The 25565-nt window shown below is 53.3% G+C and overlaps 1 protein-coding gene across 3 annotated transcripts in view; it reads right to left on the bottom strand.

Moving 5' to 3' along the window:
* LOC138296919 (RNA guanine-N7 methyltransferase-activating subunit-like protein) overlaps positions 1-8674 on the bottom strand; it is a 33087-nt gene extending 24413 nt beyond the window's left edge. Inside the window, exons 1-2 of one of the 3 annotated variants that reach the window (XM_069236439.1) lie at positions 8555-8674; positions 1748-1921 (exon numbers count right to left, since the gene is read on the bottom strand). In XM_069236439.1, the coding sequence (XP_069092540.1) occupies positions 1748-1914 (167 nt within the window). In that variant the 5' untranslated portion in view covers positions 1915-1921; positions 8555-8674. Of the gene's footprint in view, positions 1-1747; positions 1922-4394; positions 4421-8534 lie in introns of those variants that run through there. The other 2 variants (XM_069236440.1, XM_069236441.1) reach the window with 2 other exon arrangements.
* Positions 8675-25565: the final 16891 nt, after the last annotated feature.

The raw sequence follows: 25565 nt of genomic DNA, 5'->3' as shown, positions 1-25565 counted from the left end.
TTGTCTCTGAGTGTGTTTTCCTCATTTATTGCCTGTGTGTGTACAACAAATGCTTAACACTACCCTCTGATAAGCCTACTGCTCGACCACACTACCACAAAATAGAGCATTAGAATTATCTCTTTTTGCCACTATCTTACCTCTAAGGGGAATCCTTGGACTCTGTGCACACTATTTCTTACTTTGAAATAATACATACAGAGCCAACTTCCTGCACACTACATAACACAAGTCTGTCTTTGCCTTGACAGAAGCTGAAGGGGTTCTTGGCCCAACAACCAGTTGAGCCATTCTGTCACCATTATGCACACTAGACCAGGACGTGCACCAGCTCTTCCACAGGTTAGTGCCAACCCCGATAGGAGTGCACTTGGGGTAAGAAAACAATCTTAAGGGCTGGAGTGAGGACGGGCAAGTAGCTGTGGAGAGGGAACGATTCTTTATGTTCAGGGCTCAAGTGTTGATGTAACGTCCCATATTCCGAATACAAACCCCTCTGCTGCTTTTAGGTGTGTTGTTCCCAAAGATGGGGACTTCCGTTGTGCCTGTTAAGTACCTGTACAAACCTCTCTCTCCGGTCCGCGGGTTGTGCCACTGTTTGCATCAGCAGTGGAGGATGCGCTTCTTCACCCATTAGCTACTGGGGTGACGTGTGAGAAGGACCCAATACACAACTACAGGACTCCGAACAAGAGCAGCAAGACATTCCCTTTCAGTGAGTTTTATGATTCCGTTTCTTCAAAACTTTTAGTGCATAGATGCCACTAAGTGAGCCGTGTCTGAACTACAGAAATGCCATTCGCACTGGAAGTCTGCCTCAGGGTGAAGCGAGGACCAAAGAAGGCCAACCAAAGCAGACCCCCTTGGTACCATGGAGCAGACATGCCCAGAGGAGCCGTGGATCAGTCAAGTGCGGGCCCAGAGCTATGAAGGAGTGAGTGGCAGGTCTGAGGGATGGTCACAGCTTCACTGCTATTTTGCTGATGGGCATTAAACTCTGCCCACTATGCAGACATGATGGCTGTGGTTCAGACAGACTTCCCTTGGGAATGCTTGTGCACCAGCTGCTACTTTAATGAGCACCCACTGCCCTGAACAGGTGTGAACGTGGCAATGAGGAATGTGGTAATCCTACTGTGTGAAAGGGCGATGAAGCAACTGTTCTGGGTTGTTTGTGGCACAATCACATCCTTTTGCTATCTCAAACCCTTTGTTTGCAGCTAACCAGGGCTTCCTGTTCGGAGCCTTTATCATGCACCAAGAGCCTCAAGAGCTCGAGTGTCCTTTTCGGTTCCAATACATCCTAAGCATCGCTTGGCTGGCTCATGCCAGTATTACGATTGTTTTTTAATCAACATTCTATTACTACGCTGTTGCTGCTTGTGGGCATTGCAAGTACCAGAGGGTAGTATTGGCTAATGTAACGGTACTCAGTTTGTCGGACTGTGGAAGGAAGAGAGGCTGAGTTGGTACTTAGATGGAAACACATAAAATGTCAGAAGTGAGCACTAAAGATACTTCGCCATCTTCTTGGCAATGAGAATCCAGGGTCATTTGAGAGATCTTTTGGGTTCTGACAACTCCCTACGAACTCCCAGATTCTGTCTTGGGCAAGGGCTCCAACCTGCGTTTACTCTTCAGGGTTCATCTACTGTGCTCGAGAAGTGGTTCAAACACCACTGAGAAATATCTAACCAAAAATGATTATTGCAAAAATACGTAAACAGAAAAATCTTAAGATGCTTACCTCTGGTCCCGGTTCCGCTGCTGCCCCCCTGAGCGGCCTCGCCAGTTGTCCAGGATCGGAGGGAGAGCCTCGCCACGCTTCACATACTGCTGGTAGTCCGGATCCTCCGCGGTGAAGCGATGAGCAAACATCTCTTCGTAGTTGGGCGCGACATCTGATGTGGTCATTGTATGACTGAGCAAAACACACGGGTCAATGTTAGACAAACACATCCCACATGAGTCCACAACTTACACCACATTACAGAATAAATCCCCTTGAGAGCAGCAGGGCCGGCGCAGGCAGCTTGAATTCAGCAACATGCGATCTCCACTGCCAGTTTTATCACTTGGGAAGTAAATCATCACTTCAACCACAACATCCAGGGATACTGGCAGGGACCTCAGGCTGCTCTTGCATCCCTTTGGCCTGGCGCATTTACTCCTATAACTCCAGCCGAAGCCATTTGGAACAGGGTCACCTGGAGATCGACGGAGTGCCCATGTACAAGGTAATGGTCAGTCGAGGTAATGACTGAATATAGTTAGCGTCCCTCTCATTGCTTGTGGACCGCAGTGCCAAAGGCAAGGCTGCCTCTGCCTCTCCTTGCCTGGACCGCACCCAGCGCCACAAACCCTAGTCCTTCGCCCCGCTACGCTACTACCCAGAGCTCCTCTGGTCTCTGAACCCGGCCCATCAAGCGTTGCACCAGGCCACACTGGGGGAGCGTTCACCTGCACCCACAGCGCCTACTTCACCCACACAACCCAAAAACAGCACCCCCAGCACCCACCTGCAAACACGCCCCCCAAGACAAACATTCATGGCGCTGCCCCACACCCGCTCGTCTGGGAGATATTATACAATACCCCCTGGATCTCCTCAGTCGGCCCCAGACATCGCCACGGCTCTCCCAGCAGGGACAGGCTCACAGAGAAGGAAGGCAAACAAACCAGGAGGGGGAATCAACAAAATTCAGAAACTCCATCAACTGCACTACAACCACACATACCACAACCAGCACATGACGCTCCTACATTTCAAGCTACGAGCATCAGCAACTTACACCCTGGGCGGGACCCCCACCTACCGACCACGGGGACCTCGTGCCACCTGCACCAAAAGCAGCCACAAGGGGCAGGTACCAAAGGGATTTAAGTGGTGCTATCAGGACACCAGTGGTAAACTGAGGCAATCACATCAGGTCAGGGGTGAAAGCCCTGGAGTGCCCAGGGACACCCAAGCTGGCTGACACCATGGATCAAAATACATCTTCAAGGACTACATGCAGCGCTGACCACAAACCAGATACACGGTCTCATTACCCAGGCATACTTCCCAAAGTACTATGGGGGACGCCTGTGCCCCGTCAAAGCATCCTGAACAGATTTACAAGGGAGAGCTAGAAGCACCCCCCAGGTACCCTCGGTCCCTCCCCTGCACCACCAGTCCCTCTTCTGCACCCTCAGTGTCTGCCCAGGACCCCTAGTCTCTCACCTGGACCCTCAGTCCCTCGGCTCTACCCTCAGTCTCTCACCAGGACCCTCAGCTCTACCCTCAGTCTCTCCTCTGGACCCTCAGTCTCTCACCTGGACCCTCAGTCCCTTGGCTCTACCCTCAGTTCTGCCCTCAGTCTCTCTCCTGGACCCTCAGCTCTACCCTCAGTGCCTCACCTGGACCCTCGGCTCTACCCTTAGTCTCTCACCAGGACCCTCAGCTCTACCCTGAGTCTCTCCTCTGGACCCTGAGTCTCTCTCACCTGGACCCTCAGTCCCTTGGCTCTACCCTCAACTCTGCCCTCAGTCTCTCTCCTGGACCCTCAGTCTCTCACCTGGACCCTCAGTCTCTCACCTGGACCCTCAGTCTCTCACCTGGACCCTCAGTCTCTCACCTCAGTCCCTTGGCTCTATCCTCAGTTCTACCGTCAGTCTCTCACCTGGATCCTCAGTCCCTCAGCTCTACCCTCAGTCTCTCACCTGGACCCTCAGTCCCTCGGCTCTACCCTCAGTCCCTCAGCTGGACCCTCAGTCTCTCGACTCTACCCTAAGTCGCTCTCCTGGCCCCTCAGTCGCTCTCCTGGCCCCTCAGTCGCTCTCCTGGACCTTCAGTCCCTCGGCTCTACCCTCAGTCTCTCACCTGGACCTTCAGTCCCTATGCTCTACCCTAAGTCTCTCGCCTGGACCCTCAGTCCCTCGGCTCTACCATCAGTCTCTCACCTGGACCCTCAGTCCCTCGGGTCTACCGTCAGTCTCTCACCTGGACCCTCAGTCCCTCGGCTCTACCCTCAGTCTCTCACCTGGACCCTCAGTCCCTCGGCTCTACCCTCAGTCTCTCACCTGGACCCTCAGTCCCTCGGCTCTACCCTCAGTCTCTCACCTGGGCCCTCAGTCTCTCACCTGGGCCCTCAGTCTCTCACCTGGGCCCTCAGTCCCTCGGCTCTACCCTCAGTCTCTCACCTTGGCCCTCAGTCCCTCGGCTCTACTCTCAGTCTCTCACCTGGGCCCTCAGTCCTTCACCTGGGCCCTCAGTCCCTCGGCTCTACCCTCAGTCTCTCACCTGGGCCCTCAGTCCTTCACCTGGGCCCTCAGCTCTACCCTCAGTCTCTCACCTGGGCCCTCAGTCCTTCACCTGGACCCTCAGTCCCTCGGCTCTACCCTCAATCTCTCACCTGGGCCCTCAGCCTCTCACCTGGACCCTCAGTCCCTCGGCTCTACCCTCAGTCTCTGACCTGGACCCTCAGTCTCTCACCTGGGCCCTCAGTCCCTCGGCTCTACCCTCAGTCCCTCGGCTCTACCCTCAGTCTCTCACCTGGACCCTCAGTCCCTCGGCTCTACCCTGAGTCTCTCACCTGGGCCCTCAGTCCCTCGGCTCTACCCTCAGTCTCTCACCTTGGCCCTCAGTCCCTCGGCTCTACCCTCAGTCTCTCACCTGGGCCCTCAGTCCTTCACCTGGGCCCTCAGTCCCTCGGCTCTACCCTCAGTCTCTCACCTGGGCCCTCAGTCCTTCACTTGGGCCCTCAGTCCCTCGGCTCTACCCTCAGTCTCTCACCTGGGCCCTCAGTCCTTCACCTGGACCCTCAGTCCCTCGGCCTCTCATGTGGACCCTCAGCCACTCGGCTCTACCCTCAGTCTCTCACCTGGGCCCTCAGTCCCTCGGCTCTACCCTCAGTCTCTCACCTTGGCCCTCAGTCCCTCGGCTCTACCCTCAGTCTCTCACCTGGGCCCTCAGTCCTTCACCTGGGCCCTCAGTCCCTCGGCTCTACCCTAAGTCTCTCACCTGGGCCCTCAGTCCCTCACCTGGACCCTCAGTCCCTCGGCTCTACCCTCAGTCTCTCACCTGGGCCCTCAGTCCCTCGGCCTCTCACGTGGACCCTCAGTCCCTCGGCCTCTCACCTGGGCCCTCAGTCCCTCACCTGGACCCTCAGTCCCTCGGCTCTACCCTCAGTCTCTCACCTGGGCCCTCAGTCCTTCACCTGGACCCTCAGTCCCTCGGCCTCTCACCTGGGCCCTCAGTCCCTCACCTGGACCCTCAGTCCCTCGGCTCTACCCTCAGTCTCTCACCTGGGCCCTCAGCCTCTCACCTGGGCCCTCAGCTCTACCCTCAGTCTCTCACCTGGACCCTCAGTCCCTCGGCTCTACCCTCAGTCTCTCACCTGGGCCCTCAGTCCTTCACCTGGGCAATCAGTCCCTCGGCTCTACCCTCAGTCTCTCACCTGGGCCCTCAGTCCTTCACCTGGGCCCTCAGTCCCTCGGCTCTACCCTCAGTCTCTCACCTGGGCCCTCAGTCCTTCACCTGGACCCTCAGTCCCTCGGCCTCTCACCTGGGCCCTCGGCCTCTCACCTGGGCCCTCAGTCCCTCGGCTCTACCCTCAGTCTCTCACCTTGGCCCTCAGTCCCTCGGCTCTACCCTCAGTCTCTCACCTGGGCCCTCAGTCCTTCACCTGGGCCCTCAGTCCCTCGGCTCTACCCTAAGTCTCTCACCTGGGCCCTCAGTCCCTCACCTGGACCCTCAGTCCCTCGGCTCTACCCTCAGTCTCTCACCTGGGCCCTCAGTCCTTCACCTGGACCCTCAGTCCCTCGGCCTCTCACCTGGGCCCTCAGTCCCTCACCTGGACCCTCAGTCCCTCGGCTCTACCCTCAGTCTCTCACCTGGGCCCTCAGTCCTTCGCCTGGACCCTCAGTCCCTCGGCCTCTCACGTGGACCCTCAGTCACTCGGCTCTACCCTCAGTCTCTCACCTGGGCCCTCAGTCCCTCGGCTCTACCCTCAGTCTCTCACCTTGGCCCTCAGTCCCTCGGCTCTACCCTCAGTCTCTCACCTGGGCCCTCAGTCCTTCACCTGGGCCCTCAGTCCCTCAGCTCTACCCTTAGTCTCTCACCTGGGCCCTCAGTCCTTCACCTGGACCCTCAGTCCCTCGGCCTCTCACCTGGGCCCTCAGTCCCTCACCTGGACCCTCAGTCCCTCGGCTCTACCCTCAGTCTCTCACCTGGGCCCTCAGTCCCTCACCTGGACCCTCAGTCCCTCGGCTCTACCCTCAGTCTCTCACCTGGGCCCTCAGTCCTTCACCTGGACCCTCAGTCCCTCGGCCTCTCACCTGGGCCCTCAGTCCCTCACCTGGACCCTCAGTCCCTCGGCTCTACCCTCAGTCTGTCACCTGGGCCCTCAGTCCTTCACCTGGACCCTCAGTCCCTCGGCCTCTCACGTGGACCCTCAGTCACTCGGCTCTACCCTCAGTCTCTCACCTGGGCCCTCAGTCTCTCACCTGGGCCCTCAGTCCCTCGGCTCTACCCTCAGTCTCTCACCTTGGCCCTCAGTCCCTCGGCTCTACCCTCAGTCTCTCACCTGGGCCCTCAGTCCTTCACCTGGGCCCTCAGTCCCTCAGCTCTACCCTCAGTCTCTCACCTGGGCCCTCAGTCCTTCACCTGGACCCTCAGTCCCTCGGCCTCTCACCTGGGCCCTCAGTCCCTCACCTGGACCCTCAGTCCCTCGGCTCTACCCTCAGTCTCTCACCTGGGCCCTTAGTCCTTCACCTGGACCCTCAGTCCCTCGGCCTCTCACGTGGACCCTCAGTCACTCGGCTCTACCCTCAGTCTATCACCTGGGCCCTCAGTCTCTCACCTGGGCCCTCAGTCCCTCGGCTCTACCCTCAGTCTCTCACCTTGGCCCTCAGTCCCTCGGCTCTACCCTCAGTCTCTCACCTGGGCCCTCAGTCCTTCACCTGGGCCCTCAGTCCCTCGGCTCTACCCTCAGTCTCTCACCTGGGCCCTCAGTCCTTCACCTGGGCCCTCAGTCCCTCGGCTCTACCCTCAGTCTCTCACCTGGGCCCTCAGTCCTTCACCTGGACCCTCAGTCCCTCGGCCTCTCATGTGGACCCTCAGCCACTCGGCTCTACCCTCAGTCTCTCACCTGGGCCCTCAGTCTCTCACCTGGGCCCTCAGTCCCTCGGCTCTACCCTCAGTCTCTCACCTTGGCCCTCAGTCCCTCGGCTCTACCCTCAGTCTCTCACCTGGGCCCTCAGTCCTTCACCTGGGCCCTCAGTCCCTCGGCTCTACCCTAAGTCTCTCACCTGGGCCCTCAGTCCCTCACCTGGACCCTCAGTCCCTCGGCTCTACCCTCAGTCTCTCACCTGGGCCCTCAGTCCCTCGGCCTCTCACGTGGACCCTCAGTCCCTCGGCCTCTCACGTGGACCCTCAGTCCCTCGGCCTCTCACCTGGGCCCTCAGTCCCTCACCTGGACCCTCAGTCCCTCGGCTCTACCCTCAGTCTCTCACCTGGGCCCTCAGTCCTTCACCTGGACCCTCAGTCCCTCGGCCTCTCACCTGGGCCCTCAGTCCCTCACCTGGACCCTCAGTCCCTCGGCTCTACCCTCAGTCTCTCACCTGGGCCCTCAGCCTCTCACCTGGACCCTCAGTCCCTCGGCTCTACCCTCAGTCTCTCACCTGGACCCTCAGTCCCTCGGCTCTACCCTCAGTCTCTCACCTGGGCCCTCAGTCCTTCACCTGGGCAATCAGTCCCTCGGCTCTACCCTCAGTCTCTCACCTGGGCCCTCAGTCCTTCACCTGGGCCCTCAGTCCCTCGGCTCTACCCTCAGTCTCTCACCTGGGCCCTCAGTCCTTCACCTGGACCATAAGTCCCTCGGCCTCTCACCTGGGCCCTCAGTCCCTCGGCTCTACCCTCAGTCTCTCACCTTGGCCCTCAGTCCCTCGGCTCTACCCTCAGTCTCTCACCTGGGCCCTCAGTCCTTCACCTGGGCCCTCAGTCCCTCGGCTCTACCCTAAGTCTCTCACCTGGGCCCTCAGTCCCTCACCTGGACCCTCAGTCCCTCGGCTCTACCCTCAGTCTCTCACCTGGGCCCTCAGTCCTTCACCTGGACCCTCAGTCCCTCGGCCTCTCACCTGGGCCCTCAGTCCCTCACCTGGACCCTCAGTCCCTCGGCTCTACCCTCAGTCTCTCACCTGGGCCCTCAGTCCTTCACCTGGACCCTCAGTCCCTCGGCCTCTCACGTGGACCCTCAGTCACTCGGCTCTACCCTCAGTCTCTCACCTGGGCCCTCAGTCTCTCACCTGGGCCCTTAGTCCCTCGGCTCTACCCTCAGTCTCTCACCTTGGCCCTCAGTCCCTCGGCTCTACCCTCAGTCTCTCACCTGGGCCCTCAGTCCTTCACCTGGGCCCTCAGTCCCTCAGCTCTACCCTCAGTCTCTCACCTGGGCCCTCAGTCCTTCACCTGGACCCTCAGTCCCTCGGCCTCTCACCTGGGCCCTCAGTCCCTCACCTGGACCCTCAGTCCCTCGGCTCTACCCTCAGTCTCTCACCTGGGCCCTCAGCCTCTCACCTGGACACGCCGGACTCAGCGCAGTAACAAACGCCGGATTCAGAAGCCGGACCGGAAGTAGACCGCGCGGCGACTTCCGCTTCCGGGTCCGAGGGGGCAGCGGCAGCAGCTGCGCGTGGAGGGAGGGGCGGGCTTTGGGGGGTCCATCTGTCCCGTTGAGTCTGTCCATCCGGCCCCTTCCCTCTGTCCTGGGGGTGCTGGGCAGCGCCTGAGAGCTGAGGAGCCACAGGAGCAGAACACACACCACACATCACAAATCATACACCACACATCACACATCACACAGGACACACCACACATCACAAATCATACACCACACATCACACACCACACCACACACAACATACATCACACCACACCATACATCACACAACACACTACATACATCACACAACACATCACACACCGCACAGCACACATCACACACCACTCACACAACACATCACACAGGACACACCACACAACACACAACACACATCACACATCACAAATCACACACCACACTGGACACACCACACATCACACCACACACAACATACATCACACAACACATCACACACCACACCATACATCACACAACACACTACATACATCACACAACACATCACACACAGCACACATCGCACACCACATCACACACCACTCACACAACACATCACACAGGACACACCACTCAACACCCCATACACAGGACACACAACACTCCATACATCACAGAACATACATCGCACAACACATCACACGCCACACACACACCACACATAACAGTGTAACTACAGGAACACAACCACACACTGCCAGTTTAACTACAGGGACACAACACACACCAAACATCACACAATACACACCGCCAGTGTAACTACAGAGATACAGCACGCACACCAGTGTCACTACAGGGACACGTCACACATCAGACACCGCCAGTGTAACTACAGAGACGCAACACACACCACCAGTGTAACTACAGGGACACAACACCAGTGTAACTACAGAGACACAACACACACCACCAGTGTAACTACAGAGGCACAACACACACCACCAGCAGAACCTGTGTGCACAGACCTTGTACAGAGGACAACTACAGACAACACACACCACCCTAGTGATTAACAGACATCATCAAGCACCACTTTCTACAGAGTACTACTACAGGGACACAACCACACACCACCGTAGTGATTAGAAGACTTCATCACCAGCACCACCTGTGTGCACAAACCTTGGTACAGCGTAAAGAGCCGCAACTTCCAGAGTGTAACTACAGAGGACACACACCGGCCTGTGATCAGCAGACTTCATCACCAGGAGCACCACCTGTGTGCACAAACCTTCCTACAGAGGAGAACTACCAGGGACACACACCACCGTAGTGATTAGCAAACCTCATCACCAGCACCACCTTCTACAGAGTACAGCTACAAGGACACAACCACACACCACTGTAGTGATTAGAAGACTTAATCACCTGTGTGCACAAACCTTGCTACAAGGTAAAGAGCAGCGCCTTCCAGAGTGTAACTACAGAGGACACACACCAGCCTGTGATCAGCAGACTTCATCACCAGCACCACCTGTGTGCACAAATCTTCCTACAGAGGACAACTACCAGGAACACACACCGGCCTGTGATCAGCAGACTTCATCACCAGCACCACCTGTGTGCACAAACCTACCTACAGAGGAGAACTACAGGGGACACACACCGGCCTGTGATCAGCAGACTTCATCACCAGCACCACGTGTGTGCACAAACCTTCCTACAGAGGACAACTACAGGGGACACACACCGGCCTGTGATCAGCAGACTTCATTACCAGGAGCACCACCTGTGTGCACAAACCTTCCTACAGAGGAGAACTACAGGACACACACACCGGCCTGTGATCAGCAGACTTCATCACCAGCACCACCGGTGTCCACAAACCTTCCTACAGAGGAGAACTACCAGGAAACACACCAGCCTGTGATCAGCAGACTTCATCACCAGCACCACCGGTGTCCACAAACCTTCCTACAGAGGAGAACTACCAGGAAACACACCAGCATGTGATCAGCAGACTTAATCACCAGGAGCACCTGTGTGCACAAACCTTCCTACAGAGTACAACTACAGGGGACACACACCGGCCTTTGATCAGCAGACTTCATCACCAGCACTACCTGTGTGCACAAACCTTCCTACAGAGGAGAACTACCAGGGACACACACCAGCCTGTGATCAGCAGACTTCATCACCAGGAGCACCACCGGTGTGCACAAACCTTCCTAGAGAGGAGAACTACAGGGGACACACACCGGCCTGTGATCAGCAGACTTCATCACCAGGAGCAACTGTGTGCACAAACCTTCCTACAGAGGACAACTACAGGGGACACACACCAGCCTGTGATCAGCAGACTTGTATCACCAGCACCACCGGTGTGCACAAACCGTTCTACAGAGGACAACTACAGGACACACACACCGGCCTGTGATCAGCAGACTTCATCACCAGGACCACCTGTGTGCACAAACCTTCCTACAGAGGACAACTACAGGGGACACACCCCAGCCTGTGATCAGCAGACTTCATCACCAGCACCACCTGTGTGCACAAACCTTCCTACAGAGTACAACTACAGGGGACACACACCGGCCTGTGATCAGCAGAGTTCATCACCAGCACCACCTGTGTGCACAAACCTTCCTACAAAGGACAACTACAGGACACACACACCGGCCTGTGATCAGCAGACTTCATCACCAGCACCACCTGTGTGCACAAACCTTCCTACAGAGTACAACTACAGGGGACACACACCGGCCTGTGATCAGCAGACTTCAACACCAGGAGCACCACCTGTGTGCACAAACCCTCCTATAGAGGAGAACTACAGGGGACACACACAGGCCTGTGATCAGCAGACTTCATCACCAGCACCACCTGTGTGCACAAACCTTCCTACAGAGGACAACTACAGGGGACACACACCGGCCTGTGATCAGCAGAGTTCATCACCAGCACCACCTGTGTGCACAAACCTTCCTACAGAGGACAACTACAGGGGACACACACCGGCCTGTGATCAGCAGACTTCATCACCAGCACCACCGGTGTCCACAAACCTTCCTACAGAGGAGAACTACCAGGAAACACACCAGCCTGTGATCAGCAGACTTCATCACCAGCACCACCGGTGTCCACAAACCTTCCTACAGAGGAGAACTACCAGGAAACACACCAGCATGTGATCAGCAGACTTAATCACCAGGAGCACCTGTGTGCACAAACCTTCCTACAGAGTACAACTACAGGGGACACACACCGGCCTGTGATCAGCAGACTTCATCACCAGCACCACCTGTGTGCACAAACCTTCCTAGAGAGGAGAACTACAGGGGACACACACCGGCCTGTGATCAGCAGACTTCATCACCAGGAGCAACTGTGTGCACAAACCTTCCTACAGAGGACAACTACAGGGGACACACCCCAGCCTGTGATCAGCAGACTTCATCACCAGCACCACCTGTGTGCACAAACCTTCCTACAAAGGACAACTACAGCGGACACACACCGGCCTGTGATCAGCAGAGTTCATCACCAGCACCACCTGTGTGCACAAACCTTCCTACAAAGGACAACTACAGGGGACACACACCGGCCTGTGATCAGCAGACTTCCATCACCAGGAGCACCACCTGTGTGCACAAACCTTCCTACAGAGTACAACTACAGGGGACACACACCGGCCTGTGATCAGCAGAGTTCATCACCAGCACCACCTGTGTGCACAAACCTTCCTACAGAGGAGAACTACCAGGGACACACACCGGCCTGTGATCAGCAGACTTCATCACCAGCACCACCTGTGTGCACAAACCTTCCTAGAGAGGAGAACTACAGGGGACACACACCGGCCTGTGATCAGCAGACTTCATCACCAGCACCACCGGTGTGCACAAACCTTCCTACAGAGGAGAACTACCAGGAAACACACCAGCCTGTGATCAGCAGACTTCATCACCAGCACCACCGGTGTGCACAAACCTTCCTACAGAGGAGAACTACCAGGGACACACACCGGCCTGTGATCAGCAGAGTTCATCACCAGCACCACCTGTGTGCACAAACCTTCCTACAGAGGAGAACTACCAGGGACACACACCGGCCTGTGATCAGCAGACTTCATCACCAGCACCACCTGTGTGCACAAACCTTCCTAGAGAGGAGAACTACAGAGGACACACACCGGCCTGTGATCAGCAGACTTCATCACCAGCACCACCGGTGTGCACAAACCTTCCTAGAGAGGAGAACTACAGGGGACACACACCAGCCTGTGATCAGCAGACTTCATCACCAGGAGCAACTGTGTGCACAAACCTTCCTACAGAGGAGAACTACCAGGGACACACACCAGCCTGTGATCAGCAGACTTCATCACCAGCACCACCGGTGTCCACAAACCTTCCTACAGAGGAGAACTACCAGGAAACACACCAGCATGTGATCAGCAGACTTAATCACCAGGAGCACCTGTGTGCACAAACCTTCCTACAGAGTACAACTACAGGGGACACACACCGGCCTGTGATCAGCAGACTTCATCACCAGCACCAACCGTGTGCACAAACCTTCCTACAGAGAACAACTACAAGGGACACACACCGGCCTGTGATCAGCAGACTTCATCACCAGGAGCACCTGTGTGCACAAACCTTCCTACAGAGAACAACTACAGGGGACACACACCAGCCTGTGATCAGCAGACTTCAACACCAGGAGCACCACCGGTGTCCACAAACCTTCCTACAGAGGACAACTGCAAGGGACACACACCAGCCTGTGATCAGCAGACTTCATCACCAGGAGCACCAACCGTGTGCACAAACCTTCCTACAGAGGACAACTACAGGGGACACACACCGGCCTGTGATCAGCAGACTTCATCACCAGCACCACCTCTGTGCACTCCCATCCTTCCTCTCACACTTTCCTTACTGTGATAGAATCTCCCTTGATTCTCTTCCTCCCTCATCCTAATTCTGCAGCGTGAAGGCGTTTCCTCACTGTAATCTCTCTCTCACCACTGCTGCATGCCCCCAGCCACAAGCTGCAGAGCCACACGTAAGAGAAAACAGCAAACCACCTGCCTCTGACTCCAGAAGATGTGTCCTAACCTGTACCGAGAGGGCTCCTGGGGCTCGCCAAACCCCACAGGCCCAAAATTAAGCCCTTTTTGTACTTGAAGGTGTTCAGCAAACGTAGCAGGGCTCTGCCTCATGACACACAAAACATGTACAGCATTCATTAGCATCTAAGTGTTAATTCAATTTTTTGACCCATAGCTACAAACTAGCTGCTCCATCCCCAACCAAAACATATTTGTATTTTTTAGAGAAATTATTTTTGAAATGGTTCCTTACCTGTGGTGTCAACAGTATTTCCAGTGATGCTTTTCACTCCTAGACTGCTTGTAAGGGATGGATTAAAATCAACCAACCATGAGCTGTGTGGCAAAGAATAAAATCTACAGCGCTTCCAAGTTTAAGACCCTGATTTAAATCTTGGCAGATAAGTTCCTCTGTCACAACAGTGACGGATATCCCGTCCGCCGAAATCTAAATCCCATAGGATATATTGGAACTCATCTTTTGACGGATGGAATATCTGTCGCCGTTGTGACAAGGTAGCTCGCCCGCCAGTATTTACATCAGGCCCTAAGTTTGTACGGGTAGGAGACTCTGAGCACTAGAAGTTGTGCTGTGAGCTCACACAGATTTTGAAGTTTTGGACTATAACAGGAGATCACGAGACCGGCCTCTATGTAAGTGTCAGGAAGATGGAGGGCGCTGAAGAGCCCGGGATCCCGTGAGGTGACAGGATGCCTCACGCTGCTGAAAGACAGTTACTGCTCACAAGATGCACAGTCGAATTATAGGGATAGTCCTGCTGTCCTAAACCAGCCTTGGCTCAGGAGCTCCTTCCATTGTGAACATGGACAGCTTTAGCACAGCCGAGCAGCACAGCACACCACACACAGGTGCTAAGATGCCCAACTAGAACACAAATACCAGCTGTCACTGCCTGGCTATGCCCTACCCATGACAAACGTCCCTCTACTCTACCCCAGGCCGAGGCTCTTCACTGCAGGCTGACAAGCTGCACTGCCTCCAACACCAGCAGGCTGTCAGTGCCTCCATCAGTAAGACAGAAGGAGGAGCTTGATTTACGTGGCTTTGCATTTCAATGCGTTGATGCGGGCACCAGCACTAAAATGCGGGAGGCCAACCTCTGATGCGTGCCACTTGGCAGGCCGATCCAACTGTGCTGCACAGATGACTTGATCGTACTGATTATGGAAACACCAACCTACATTGAATACTATTTTTATTTATGTATTTGTTACAACATAATGCTAGTTTTTGGGGTATTATCACCTACTCAAAATTATACTTGAAAACGAATCAAAGGTGTTGCTATAAAAAGGATTTCAATATTTTATACAATAATGTTATGTTCAATGTTCATTCATAAGTTTGTTTTGTCCGCCCACCCAGACCTCGAAGCGTTGGATTTGAGGAAGCATCTTCTTTTCATTGAGGCTGCGCTAAGACTGATTTGCATGCGGCTGGTTTGTGTCCGAAGTAATGTGTACAAACAGGACTGCAATAAGACCGAACTTCTGGTGTGGGGGTGAAGGGTGTTTCTGGGCTAGTAGGTCAACCTAGGGAGCTGGGGCTAACTTCAAACAATTGGGACAGAGCTATCCTCAGAGACAATTTAAGATATAGAGTGATGAATTGTGCATTTTAAACATATTGATCAAACCTGTTATGTTTATGAGTTTATACAAATTTAATGGAAAATAGCACCAAAAAGCACAGAGCACCAATGATAATCTATGGTAATGGGAGGCCGGGACCGAGGATCCATTTTGAGGCTGACTATGATGGAGCATGGGTCGGGCACACCAACCAAGTTTGTCTTGGTCAAAGTTTTTAACTTCAGACACTTCTAAAGTCCCCAGGACCTCAGGGGAGCCACTTAAGAACTCACAGGGTGTTAGGTAGAGGCCAACAGCACGGTCCAGGCTGGGTCCAGTTGCCAGTAGTCAGCTATGTACTTCCAGGAAAAGGCCTCTTTCAGCTTATTGTCTCTCTGTAGCCAACCGGGAGGTCAGCCAACTGACCTTTGTAATCCACTTCCTTGTGCTCAGTACAAAAGGGATCAGGTCAGGTCCTCCAGGGCTCCTCTCCTGTCACAGACACGCGGCCCAGTCGTCTTTGATCTTCTGCAGATCCAGAAAATGTCCTGGAGTGGGTGCCTGGAGGTGCCACAATTATGCCTGGCACTAGCTAGTGTGTGGGAATAACTCCTGGGCATGTACCCAACCAATGGGATAAAAGTTCCCCAGGGTTCCCCACTGTTGCAACACTTCCTGTTTACCTTACTGCAAATAGGGAAAGGTGATTATTCAGACACTTGAATGTGTTTCTTAATTTGCATGTTTCTTTTGAGGGTATTCAAAAGCATCAAAAGGAGGGGGCATTGCAGACATGAACCAGAAGCCTGCCCCACATTGTGCAGCAGTTCCAAGGCAGGATCTATGCAGGACCTTCCACGTTGCTTCCATTGCTCGTTAGAATGTTCTTACATAAACATCTGATTTGACTGTTGCCGCATTTGAACATTGTAAGCCACCAATTTAGACGTGCGGTTAAGCATATATATATTGTTAAAGTGTTCCTCTAATTCACCTTTTTCCAAGTCATCCTTTTAAAGCAGCAAGTTGGTGAGGATGATTGGGATACCGCTGGTTGTAGCCTGCTGACATCCAAAATGAGTCCACAGATACCGGCCAGGAGCCAACAGAGACTGCATGACTGTGGGTGCATGATCTGAATCGTAACCGTGTGGTACACCACTTGCTCTCTAGGATACACCTAGCTGTCTCTTTGCCTCACGCATTGTTATTCACTGTCGTCCAAGATATTGTGCAATTTGATCCTCCACAAAACTTCTTGCAGTGCAAGAGAGAGCCTCATCTCCCCTGGAAAAGATGATGCAGAGAATTCCTCACCCACCTAGTGGCCATGATGCAAATAAAATATCAAATAATAGGAGCAAAGGAACTCTACTCCCTTGCTTGGGGTCAGAGGGATGAGGGGCTTTCAGAGCACTGCCCAAGAAAAAGGCATTGAAGGTGAATATCACAACTTCAAAGAGGCCATGATTAGATTAGGAGAGAATTGTAAACCTAACATTTGCATCATATTCAAGAGGTACTGTATACAAGAAGGAACGAAGATCATAAAATATCTGGTAAGCTTTGTAGTGAAGCCATTTTGGACCCATGTTGGTTCTCTATTTTAGCTTCATTTTATATTTCACATTTTACACATTTTAGATGCACCGCTTTTAGCAGTGACATTTTACAAACTTTGCGTGCATGATATCACCCTAGGAATATAGTGTACGCGTTGCTTGTTTGGTTAGCCCTTTCTCAATATATAATCTGTACATTCTGTTTAAGGTAAGGAACACAGTACACAATGTCCTAGGGCTTGTGTTGCCCATTCAGGAGACAGTTTCTACCATCTAGACATAGCACTGCATCAGAGCTGTGCTTCTAACACGGTGTGGGTTTTATTAAATAAACGGTACACGGACCCAGAAAGGGCAGAGGGTCATTCCGGCTGTGACCGTCTTGGCCTGAGTTCTGTATTCGACATGCAGCTTTGCTGGTGCTAATCTTCCAGCTCCCAAGAGGATTGCCGTCCACAGACAGGCTGACTCCTGATGCAATTTCCCGGTATGGGACTTAGGCTGATCCCTTAGATCGGGCAAAGGCCACAGGGTACACACACTATGCTTTCCATGCAGTCTCAGAGAGAGGTAGGAACCTCGAGAACTCATTTAGCATGCTTAGATTGCGGATTGTTTGTTATCTTTGCCATGTCCCTAATACTGATAACATTGCATTGTTTCATCTTCATAATTATCACAGCTCACTCTCTTTATGCAAGAATACAATTGTTTCAATAAATGTATTGAAAACAAACTTATCTCATATCTCTCTTGTGTTTTTGACTGAGCATGCATGAATAATCCAACAAAGGGGTAAGATCTGGTTCCATGACTTCCCTGGGGAGTCAGAGTGTCATGTTCAGGTTGCTGTGACCACCTTCCACCCTGGTAGGGTTAGGGGTCTGAGTGGGGCACTGTGAGCTAGCTATGGACTGAGCCGACAGTCTCTGATGGTGTGAAAGGACTCAGTTCCACACATTCTGAAGTTCTGTCGTCCTAATATGCAGCCCTACCATCTTAGTTGGAACTGTATAAACAGCATCAAACAGTGCTGCTTAGAAGTCTAGCTGAGTTGCAGCGGCTCTTTAGTGTCCTTGGGGGTGTGTACCACTCATCACTCCACACGTCGGACACGTCGTCCAGGCCGGTCATTTCTCCCCGCACGTCAGTATCAGATGGGCTCTCTCCAAATCGCATCTTGCTTCCTCAATCCTCTTGTTCCCTGATCTCCTCCTTGCCTTCCCCTTGTGCAGCTGTGGCATCCTTTTCTCCTCCTTCACTTTTGCAGGATTGGTCCTGGTCATTGGAAGCTCCGCCCTGCTGTTCGAAAATATGGTAGTCCTTCATTAGTTTCATTTGTCTCTGTATTCTTCCTGTGTTAATCCTTTCTCTCTTTCTACTGCAGGAAATCCTGAGATGCAGACTTGAGGATTCATGGAAGGTAAGAAGGGGGGTTCGAGGCCTGTTTTCTCACATCCCTCACCCTGACTTTTAAGAAATCCTTCCTGCGGGTATCTAGACAAAAAGTCTGCATTAGCCCGCTCAGTTCCGTTACTGTGTAGCGTCTGGAAATGAAATGGCTGTAAGGCTAAGAGTCAACAAAGCACACGTTTGTTATTGCTTTTGTTTTGGACCATCCACTTCAGGGGGACATGATCCATAAAGAGGGTGAATTCCCGACCTTCCAGGTAGTATTGCAAGATTTCAACGGCCCATTTTATGGCTAACGCTTCTGTAGGATGCTGGCATGGTGTGTGGTGGACACCTATGGTATTGGCACCTTAAACCAGGCCCAGGCGACCCCTATTAACGCATGTAGATAGTGTCTAGGAAGTCAGGCTCTCTAGAGGTAGCTGTGGATGAGCAGCCAAGACTTATCCAGGAGACGTGCAAAGCTCATGCAGTACCACTACAGTCACACAACACTCACACACATGAAAGAACTACACATTGTTACAAAAATAAAGGTACTGTATTATAGTACCACAACACTGGATTACTTATAGGCAGTCCCCCAACTGGAGGTAAATACACACTTTATATGTACACAATAGTAATCAGAAATTAGCATCGAAACAAACATTGGCAAGAATTACAGAAAATAGTGAAGGCCCTAGGGGAGGGCCAAAGCATATACTAAGAAATTAGAATGCAAAGTAATTTAGGAACCCCAAGAGGGGAGTTCCTGAGTGACCCCCAGCCACCGGGAAAGCAGAGGTAAGTACCTGGTCTTTCCAAGGATAAACAAGAGGACTTAGAAAAAGGATTGTGCAAGAACAGGACCAGAGTAGAAGAAACCAAAGGTGGATTCCGGTAGAAGAGGACCTGCAAAAGAAGGGGACAGAGTCCAGGCCACAATGGAGTGTCCAGTGGGGGCAGGAGCTACTACCCACCCTTCTGTGGATGCAGGACCAGGTCAACGGGGGAAGAAGAAGACCAGCTATGTAGACCAGGAGCTAAAGAGGAGTCCTTGGAGAGGCGCAGATGGTGTCCCACGTTGGTCATCGGGTCGCTGATGGTCTGTGGTGTAGGAGAACCACCAACAAGCCTTGACAAATGCAAGAGAAGCAAAAGAAGAGGTGCAAGGCTGAAGAGGACCAGCAAGGTCCATGGGACTCAACCCTTGGAGGGGAGTCTGGGGTGGCCCTCAGCAGTCGAGAGAGGCAGCAGAAGCAGTCGCAGCCCCCAAAGGCAACCCACTGCCAGCAGGCAGCAAGCACAGTACGTCACAGTGAGGCCTAATCAGCACACCTGGCGAAGAGTCCCATGTCGCTGGAACAGGAGGGAGGAGACTGTGCTTGGCAAGATGAAGTGCTGGGGGGCAAGGGCTACTCGGAGCCTGAAGATCCCTTGGAGCAGGAAACAACAAGCCTTGGTAGCTGTAAGAGGTGTGGTGCACAGGGGTACTGTCCTGCAAGGGGAGGCAAGGACTTACCATCTCCCAAGTTGCACAGTGCGCAGAAAGGACCAAGGGGATCACTCCAGACCATCACCTGTGATACAGGATCCACCAGTTCCTGAGGAGAGCAGATCAACGCAGTCGGAAGTCATTGCTGTAGGTGCCTGCAGATGCAGGGGAGTGACTTCTTCACTTCAAAGGAGATTCTTTCTTGCTGCAGGCCGAAGTCTCGTCGACTCCAGAGGATGCACAGCCAGGTAAATGTTGCAGTTGCTGGAAGGAGCTGAAGAAACAATGTTTCAAGGCGAGGTAGTCTCGGGAGTTGCAGTCTTGTCGGTTCCTGAGGAGTCCAGTTGCGGTTCCAGTGTCCAGAAGTGGAAGAAAACGATGCAGAGGAGTCCTGGTGGAGTCTTACATGTCAAATCTGGGGACCCAACCACAAGGGTGTCCCTAAATAGTCCTAAAAGGGGGTTTGGTCACCTTGGAAGGTGATGACCTTTCAGAAGGGGGCTGTGATGTCACCTGCCTGACCTGGCCACTCAGATGCTCCCAGGGGCCTCTGCACATATTGGTTTCAAGATGGCAGAATGGCCACCTGGAGGAGCTCTGAGTACCACCCCTGAGGTGGTGATGGACAGGCGAGTGGTCACTCCCCTTTCCTTTGTCCAGTTTCGCGCCAGAGCAGGGACCGGGGGTCCCCGGAATGGTGGAAACCGGTTTATGCAAGGAGGGCACCAAATGTGCCCTTCAAAGCAAACCGGTGGCTGGGGAGGCTACCTCGCCCAAACTATGTAACACCTATTGCCAAGGGAGAGGGTGTTGCCTTCGTCTCCCACAGGAAATCCTTTGTTCTGCCTTCCCCTGCTTGAGCTGGTCAAGCAGCAGGAGGGCAGAAACCCGTCTGCAGGGTGGCAGCTGCGCGGGCTGTGTGGAAAACACTAGGAGACTGGTAGGACCAATGCTGGGGGTCCTCTAAGGAGCCCCCAGAGTGTATGGAATCATGCAAACAATACTGGGAAAGGTATTGGGGTACGATTCCGACATGTTTGATACTCAACATGCCCAGGTTCGGAGATACCATTATGTAGCTGGACACAGATAGTAACCTATGTCCAGTACACACGTAAAATGGCTTCCCCACACTTACAGAGTCAAGTGTGATGGAACTGGAGTTCGTTGGGGCACCTATGCTCATGCAGGGGTACCCTCACACACAGGAACCTGCACCCTGCCCCTCACCTACCATACAGTGACTTACAGTGACCTGGTGTAGTGACCTGTGGTGAAAGGGTACATGCACCTTTTCACGCAGGCTGCAATGGCAGGCCTGCAGACACATTTTGCATGGGCTGCCATGGGTGGCACAATACATGCTGCAGACCCCCGGTGTCCCAATGCCTTGAGAACCTCAGTACCACTTACTCGGTGTAGGAAAGTACCATCTTGCTTGGGATTTTACCCCCATTTTTACATGTATGTAAGTTTGTTTTTGCCTGCCTCACAGGGATCCTGCTAGCCAGGACCCCAGTGCTCATAGTTTGTGGCATGAATGTGTATACCTTTATAGTGACTAACTGTATCACTGAGGCTCTGCTAACCAGAACCTCAGTGCTTATGCTCTCTCTGCCTTTAAATTTGTCACTATAGGCTAGTGACCACTTTTACCAATTTCAATTGGCACACTAGAACACCCTTATAATTCCCTAGTAAATGGTACCTAGGTACCCAGGGTATTGGGGTTCCAGGAGGTCCCTATGGGCTGCAACATTTCTTTTGCCACCCATAGGGAGCTCAGACAATTCTTACACAGGACTGCCACTGCAGCCTGAGTGAAATAACGTCCACGTTATTTCACAGCCATTTTACACTGCACTTAAGTAACTTATAAGTCACCTACATGTCTAACCCTCACTTAGTGAAGGTTAGGTGCAAAGTTACTTAGTGTGAGGGCACCCTGGCACTAGTCAAGGTGCCGCCACATCGTTCAGGGCAAATTCCCTGGACTTTGTGTGTGCGGGGACACCATTACACGCGTGAACTACATATAGGTCAATACCCATATGTAGCGTCACAATGATAACTCCGAACATGGCCATGTAACATGTCTAGGATCATGGAATTGTCACCCCAATACCATTCTGGTATTGGGGGGACAATTCCATGCACCCTGGGGCTCCAGCATAGAGCCCGGATACTGCCAAACTAACTCTCTGGGGTTTTCTCTGCAGCTACCGCTGCTGCCAACCCTCAGACAGGGTTCTGCCCCCCTGGGGCCTGGGCAGCCCAGTCCCAGGAAGGCAGAACAAAGGATTTCCTCTGAGAGAGGGTGTTACACCCTCTCCCTTTGGAAATAGGTGTGAAGGGCTGGGGAGGGTTAGCCTCCCCCAGCCTCTGGAAATGCTTTGAAGGGAACAGATGGTGCCCTCCTTGCATAAGCCAGTCTACACCGGTTCAGGGATCCCCCCAGCCCTGCTCTGGCACGAAACTGGACCACTCCCCTGACCAGCACCTCCCAAGGGGAGGTGCCCAGAGCTCCTCCAGTGTGTCCCAGACCTCTGCCATCTTGGATGCAGAGGTGTGAGGGCACAATGGAGACCTCTAAGTGGCCATTGCCAGCAGGTGACGTCAGAGACCCCTCCTGATAGGTGCTTACCTCTCTCTGTAGCCAATCCTCATCTGAAGGCTATTTAGGGTCTCTCCTGTGGGTTTCACATCAGATAATGAATGCAAGAGCTCACCAGAGTTCCTCTGCACTTCCCTCTTCGACTTCTGCCAAGGATCGATCGCTGACTGCTCCAGGACGCCTGCAAAACTGCAACAAAGTAGCAAGAAGACTACCAGCAACATTGTAGCGCCTCATCCTGCCGGCTTTCTCGACTGTCTCCTGGTGGTGCATGCTCTGAGGGCTGTCTGCCTTCACCCTGCACTGGAAGTCAAGAAGAAATCTTCTGTGGGTCGACGGAATCTTTCCCCTGCTAACGCAAGCACCAAACTTCTGTATCACCGGTCCTCTGGGTCCCCTCTCATCTTGAGGAGCGTGGTCCCTGGGACACAGGAGATGGATCCAAGTGTCCCTGACAGTCCAGTGGCCCTTCTGTCCAAAGTTGGTGGAGGTAAGTCCTTGCCTCCCCACGCCAGACAGTAATCCTGTGTACTGCGTGAACTGCAGCTGCTAGGGCTTCTGTGCACTTTTGCAAGACTTCCTTTGTGCACAGCCTAGCCCAGGTCCCCAGCACTCTGTCCTGCATTGCCCAACTCGCTGAGTTGGACTCTGATTTCGTGGGACCCTCTTTTGTGGTGCTGAGTTGAGGCCATACCTGTTTGGCACTCCCTTCATTGTTCAGACAGACCACAAACCTCTACTTTGGCTAAAACAAATGAAAGGTGAAAACCCTAAATTGTTGAGGTGGTCCATATCCCTACAGGGAATGGACTATACAGTGGAACATAGACCTGGGAGTACCCACTCCAATGCAGATGGACTCTCCAGATATTTCCACTTAGACAATGAAGACTCATCAGGTCATGGCTAGTCTTATTGTCCTTCGTTTGGGGGGGGGGGTTGTGTAGGAAAGTACCATCTTGCCTGGCATGTTACCCCCATATTTCACTTTATATATGTTGTTTTAGTTGTATGTGTCACTCGGACCCTGCCAGCCAGGGCCCCAGTGCTCATAAGTGTGCCCTGTATGTGTTACCTGTGTTATGACTAACTGTCTCACTGAGGCTCTGCTATCCAGAACCTCAGTGGTTATGCTTTCTCATTTTCTTTCCAAATTGTCACTAACAGTCTAGTGACCAATTTCACCAATTTACATTGGCATACTGGAACACCCTTATAATTCCCTAGTATATGGTACCTAGGTACCCAGGGTATTGGGGTTCCAGGAGATCTCTATGGGCTGCAGCATTTCTTGTGCCACCCATAGGGAGATCTGACAATTCTTACACAGGCCTGCCACTGCAGCCTGAGTGAAATAACGTCCACATTATTTCACAGCCATTTACCACTGCACTTAAGTAACTTATAAGTCACCTATATGTCTAACCTTTACCTGGTAAAGGTTGGGTGCTAAGTTACTTAGTGTGTGGGCACCCTGGCACTAGCCAAGGTGCCCCCACATTGTTCAGGGCAAATTCCCCGGACTTTGTGAGTGCGGGGACACCATTACACGCGTGCACTATACATATGTCACGACATATGTATAGCGTCACAATAGTAAATCCGAACATGGCCATGTAACATGTCTGGGATCATGGAATTGTCACCCCAATGCCATTCTGGTATTGGGGAGACAATTCCATGATCCCCCAAATCTCTAGCTCAGACCCGGGTACTGCCAAACTACCTTTCCCGGGGTTTCACTGCAGCTGCTGCTGCTGCCAACCCCTCAGAAGGGGTTCTGCCCTCCTGGGGTCCAGCCAGGCCTGGCCCAGGAAGGCAGAACAAAGGCCTTCCTCTGAGAGAGGGTGTTACACCCTCTCCCTTTGGAAAAAGGTGTCAGGGCTGGGGAGGAGTAGCCTCCCCCAGCCTCTGGAAATGCTTTGATGGGCACAGATGGTGCCCATCTCTGCATAAGCCAGTCTGCACCGGTTCAGGGATCCCTCAGCCCTGCTCTGGTGCGAAACTGGACAAAGGAAAGGGGAGTGACCACTCCCCTGACCTGCACCTCCCCTGGGAGGTGCCCAGAGCTCCTCAACTGTGCTTCAGACCTCTGCCATCTTGGAAACAGAGGTGCTGCTGGCACACTGGACTGCTCTGAGTGGCCAGTGCCAGCAGGTGACATCAGAGACTCCTTCTGATAGGCTCCTTCAGGTGTTGCTAGCCTATCCTCTCTCCTAAGTAGCCAAACCTCCTTTACTGGCTATTTAGGGTCTCTGCTTTGGGGAATTCCTTAGATAACGAATGCAAGAGCTCATCAGAGTTCCTCTGCATCTCTCTCTTCACCTTCTGCCAAGGAATCGACTGCTGACCGTGCTGGAAGCCTGCAAAACTGCAACAAAGTAGCAAAGACGACTACTGCGACCTTGTAACGCTGATCCTGCCGCCTTCTCGACTGTTTTCCTGGTGGTGCATGCTGTGGGGGTAGTCTGCCTCCTCTCTGCACTAGAAGCTCCGAAGAAATCTTCCGTGGGTCGACGGAATCTTCCCCCTGCAACCACAGGCACCAAAGAACTGCATCACCGGTCCTCTGGGTCTCCTCTCAGCACAACGAGCGAGGTCCCTTGAACTCAGGAACTCTGTCCAAGTGACTCCCACAGTCCAGTGACTCTTCAGTCCAAGTTTGGTGGAGGTAAGTCCTTGCCTCCCCACGCTAGACTGCATTGCTAGGAACGGCGTTTTTTGCAGCTACTCCGGCTCCTGTGCACTATTCGAGGATTTCCTTTGTGCACAGCCAAGCCTGGGTCCCCGGCACTCTAACCTGCATTGCACAACCTCCTGAGTTGTCCTCTGGCTTCGTGGGACCCTCTTGTGCAACTTCGGGTGAGCTCCGGTTCACTCTACTTCATAGTGCCTGTTCCGGCACTTCTGCTGGTGCTGCTTGCTTCTGAGTGGGCTCTTTGTCTTGCTGGATGCCCCCTCTGTCTCCTCACACAATTGGTGACATCCTGGTCCCTCCTGGGCCACAGCAGCATCCAAAAACCCTAACCGCAACCTTTGCAGCTAGCAAGGCTTGTTTGCGGTCTTTCTGCACGGAAACACCTCTGCACGACTCTTCACGACGTGGGACACCCATCCTCCAAAGGGGAAGTTTCTAGCCCTTGTCGTTCTTGCAGAATCCACAGCTTCTACCATCCGGTGGCAGCTTCTTTGC

The sequence above is a fragment of the Pleurodeles waltl genome, chromosome 5, assembly GCF_031143425.1.
Source record: "Pleurodeles waltl isolate 20211129_DDA chromosome 5, aPleWal1.hap1.20221129, whole genome shotgun sequence".
Lineage (NCBI taxonomy): Eukaryota > Metazoa > Chordata > Amphibia > Caudata > Salamandridae > Pleurodeles > Pleurodeles waltl.
Note: the sequence above shows the minus strand (reverse complement) of the source record. Positions and strands in the feature narration are given on the sequence as shown.